Source organism: Ruditapes philippinarum, unplaced genomic scaffold, assembly GCF_026571515.1.
Source record: "Ruditapes philippinarum isolate M1 unplaced genomic scaffold, ASM2657151v2 ctg8110_1_1_1_1, whole genome shotgun sequence".
NCBI lineage: Eukaryota > Metazoa > Mollusca > Bivalvia > Venerida > Veneridae > Ruditapes > Ruditapes philippinarum.
In genome coordinates this window covers 46,793-50,939 of record NW_026856812.1, presented here as the reverse complement: position 1 = coordinate 50,939, position 4,147 = coordinate 46,793, and the positions used below count along the sequence as shown (strand labels likewise).

The 4,147-nt window shown below is 31.2% G+C and overlaps 1 protein-coding gene across 1 annotated transcript; it reads left to right on the top strand.

The window, feature by feature from the left end:
• The first annotated feature begins 995 nt into the window (after nucleotides 1-995).
• On the top strand, nucleotides 996-3,735 carry LOC132747757 (uncharacterized). The gene is made up of 3 exons (XM_060737251.1): nucleotides 996-1,667; nucleotides 2,814-3,044; nucleotides 3,168-3,735. The coding sequence occupies exons 1-3, from the start codon at nucleotides 1,367-1,369 to the stop codon at nucleotides 3,386-3,388; spliced, it is 753 nt and encodes a 250-aa protein (XP_060593234.1). The 5' UTR covers nucleotides 996-1,366; the 3' UTR covers nucleotides 3,389-3,735.
• The last annotated feature ends 412 nt before the right edge of the window (nucleotides 3,736-4,147 follow it).

Genomic DNA, 4,147 nt, shown 5'->3' with positions numbered 1-4,147 from the left:
ACAAAATTGAGGTTAGTACTTATTATAAGATAAATAGATATATTTCTGTATATATGGTACAACATTTATATTTTACATTCCACATTTAAAGTACATTGTAAAATATAACCTGTGTAGGTGTACGACACGTAGCCATGCCAGTAGGCTTAACTAGTACCTCCACCTCATACCCCTAGTATATACAAAATACTAGTCAAGCTGTGCAATTTTTAATAGAAATCCTTTTTTTATAAAATACATAATTATAACTTTTACTAGTAAGGTTATGTTTAACTTTTGATTTAAGTCTTCAATTATTCATTTTCATTGCCAGATAAATAAGAAGGCATTATAAATAGTATAGTTCAGAGTTGATATGTTCCATTGATTGTTTCTTACAGTTTGTATTCTTTCATAAATAAAAGATATAAACAACAAAAGATTTTGGTGTTATTATCATGACCTAATAATTGCAGCATTTTATGCACAGAAGTGCTTTTACAAAATGAAGGTCAGATACATATAAGTTAATATTATTTAACAATAAAATACAAGTTGTCAGCTGATTGTGGCCTTTGCAGTCTCTAAATTTGGTAGTGTGGTTGGTTTTTATCTGGTATTGACTTTGAAACCAGTAGTCAAAAGTCACGGTGACAAAAAAGCTTCTAGCATCTATAATAACATGACTAATTTGTTGACATTATAGCAGCATACATGTTTCAGCTAAGTTTAGACAACTGTCATAGATTATACTAGTAACCACCAAATATATTTCAATTTAGACATTTATATTGTTATAAATATCATTAATTTTGAAAATATTCTAAAGCTATGAGACATTTTGCACTGAATTTACGCCGATTATCTTATTTAAAGATATTTCTTGTTCATTATTATTATAAATCATATTCATTATCATCGAAAAAATAAATATTTGATAAGTTGCGGTACCCACGAGTGAAATACGAATAAATAGAATAGAATAACAAAAGTAACTAATTAAATATGAATAATCGGAATTTTATGATTATGATTCAAGCTTATACAAAATTAAGCTACTCCGACACTAGGGTATTTCTATTTGAAAAACCCTGCAGATACCATTCAGACTTTGAGCTGTTTAGACTTTAACCTTAGCATACTTTTAACTTATCAGACTTTATTTTATAAGAAGGAAGGACAGCGTTATTTATTGTATTTAAAGGAAGGGGTGCCTTGTAATAATTTGTAATTGAAGAAGAAAGGATTGCTTTAATCATTGCATTTAAGGAAAGTATTGTATCATTGCATTTGAAGAAAGAATTGCATTTTTATTGCATTTGAAGTAAGGATTGTGATACAAAATAATTACATTTAATGTAAGGAACATTGAATTTAAAACGATACAATGCATTGGTTTAATGAGAAAAAATTGATTTGGATCCTTGAATGTGTTACAATTTTTGTATTTAAAACAGTCCTTACCAGCAAGTTCACTCTCTCGTCGAGTAATGCACGATATAGTGATACTTTAGTGCAACATTTAAACACTAGCAAAATACAATGTGCGAGATTATGTGATGGTGTGGATGAATGTACGTCTGTTAACCACAATGCGGACACGGGCGTTTGCGAACTCACAACATACGTTCCTGGCGTGGTGACACCTCCAACAGAAACCGAATCCAACTGGAACGTTTATTGTGATGGTACGTATCCTTTAATTATTGTATACAGGACCGTCAAAAATATCGAGATAACGATATGTTGAGATAAACGTATATATAAACAAAGAATGATATTGTTTTGGAGCTGAATGTTTACATTGATATACTTAAAATATCGAAATAAAAATTTCGAAATAAACAACTATATCTAATATAGATAAAGAAGAACCTATTTGAGACTTTCAAAATTTCATCGAGATAACGAAATATTGAGAAAAGTGATATCGATATCACGATAGTTGACTGTGTTATGGTGTACTGATACTCATTATAGACAGACATGGTTTTTATATCTCTATGTCGCCGTTGTGTGTATTTAAAGGCAAAAGTTTTATTCAAAACTTATAGTTATGTGTATAAGTGTAAGAAAACGTTTGCAGACCTTATTTTGGTGAAAGGACTTTAACTTAATCTATCTGTATCTTTAAATCACTTTCCTGTTCAAATCCCGTCAAAGACTTTGGATTCTTTCATATTATAAAACAAAAGGTCGGTAATTCATTTCAGGTGTAAGCTTATGTTTGGAAAAAAAATGCACGCCGAGGGACAAAGTCTTTTTCCTTCAGTTAAGCTTGAAAGTCGCCATATGAAATCTATGGCGGTGTAAATAAAAATTTCACTTATTTTGAAAAGCAAAAAATTCTTTTGCGAAGCAATTACAGCATAGATAATAATTTAATATGCGGAACCATGGGGCATGGGGTAAAGTAGGGTCATGGAATTTTGCTAATATGTCGAACAAGTCTCAGAATTTGATATCAACTGACGTTGATTTTAATTAGTGAAAATTACCTTAAGAACACCACGAAAAAAGTGACTAATCATCCTGTCTGAGAAAAAAAACTAAAACACTTAAATGCTAAAAAAATCTGGAAACAATATGGATAACCCTTAGTCAACATTTTACGACCCTCTCTTGAAAATATCGTAGAAACAAGGGTAGTCTTCCACTTATCTTTTTATTATTACTATAATTATTATAATTTTTGGTTAAGTTTATGAAAAATTGTTTGCCCAAAATGTTTTATTTGCATTAACGCCGTATATTTTAGACTAAACATTGTCGTTATTGAAAAAAATGTTAATTCTAACTGAATTAATAAAAGTGTGCTGATTTTTTTTTACCAGGTCGTTTTGTTCCTGCTGTTGATGCGTGGCAGCAATCTACACACGTGCACTTTGATGTACCACTTGCAGCAAGCTTTGCAATAGATGGTAACCGCGGCGACAAATATAAAGTGACTCATATAATATACTGTGCTGTTACTGCAAGTAGCTATTCGTATTGGGGAATGGAATTTGAGCGTGTCGCAGAAGTGTCCCATGTTATCATCTTTTTTAGGAATTCCTCACAAAACAGTAAGTAGTTTTATGGTTTTGATCTTTCATAAACTAAATTACTAATTTTGATCTGTATATGCCCAGTGAAGTTTTCATCACAAAATATGTGTAAGAAATTTGTGTTTTATTATTTTTTTGTAGACTACATGAATTCGAATTTGCGGTTACTTATTTCCCCTACCCGACAAGATTCAGACAACAATAAGGGAACTGACTGCGCATACTACGTCGGACCCCCAGCATCGCCGTCTTTACCTGTAAAGATCCCATGTGCTCAGAACGTGACAGGAAAGTTTCTGAAGATCACCCACAACCAGGATGACCCCCTTTGCCTTTGTGAAGTAGAGGTTTACTCGGTTTAGAGGGGGAAACTGCTGAATTCGTTCTGATTATTGTTTGCGTCTGCACTGGTCATTCTTTATTAAATTCTTTCATTTAAAATCCGTAAGTGGCAAGTAGAATGTACTCAATGATATAAGAATTATGAGAGATGAAAATCATCATCTAATTATTTAAGAGGAATGACCACCCTAATAAGCACTGTAAGGAGCTGACAAATTGATAACGTGGGTCATTTAAATGTTTTATTGGACACCTCCATACAGACTTTAAACAAAATTTACCGTATGTTCTATGGGTTATGGATAGTTTTCTGAATAAATGCTTGAATATAAGAAAGGCTGTTTTTAGGAAATAAGAAATCCCTAAATAATCCATAGTATCATCATTTATAAAAACGTTTTCTTATTGATTATGATTTAGAAACAAATAATAAAACATTCAGCTAACTGGAGCAAAATGATTGTTTCTTTTTTCAAAATTATATAATTAAACTTTCACACCGTTTTTCTTTCAAAAAAGGATCTGACTGGCACATAAATACAAGTGTTAAAAGAAAAGGTGACCCTACAGGAGTTTGAATCTATGACACTCAACCTAAATTATGAATGCCAATTAAAGGAGTATTTATTATTTATCATAACATCAACAAGAAATTATTTCTATATTTTGAGTAAATGCCACATCTCAAGGGGGACATTTGTTGTTTTTTTTAGATTGAAAATGAATTAAACATATTTCAGGAACAGAACAGAACAGAAATTTTTATTTCGTAACGAATA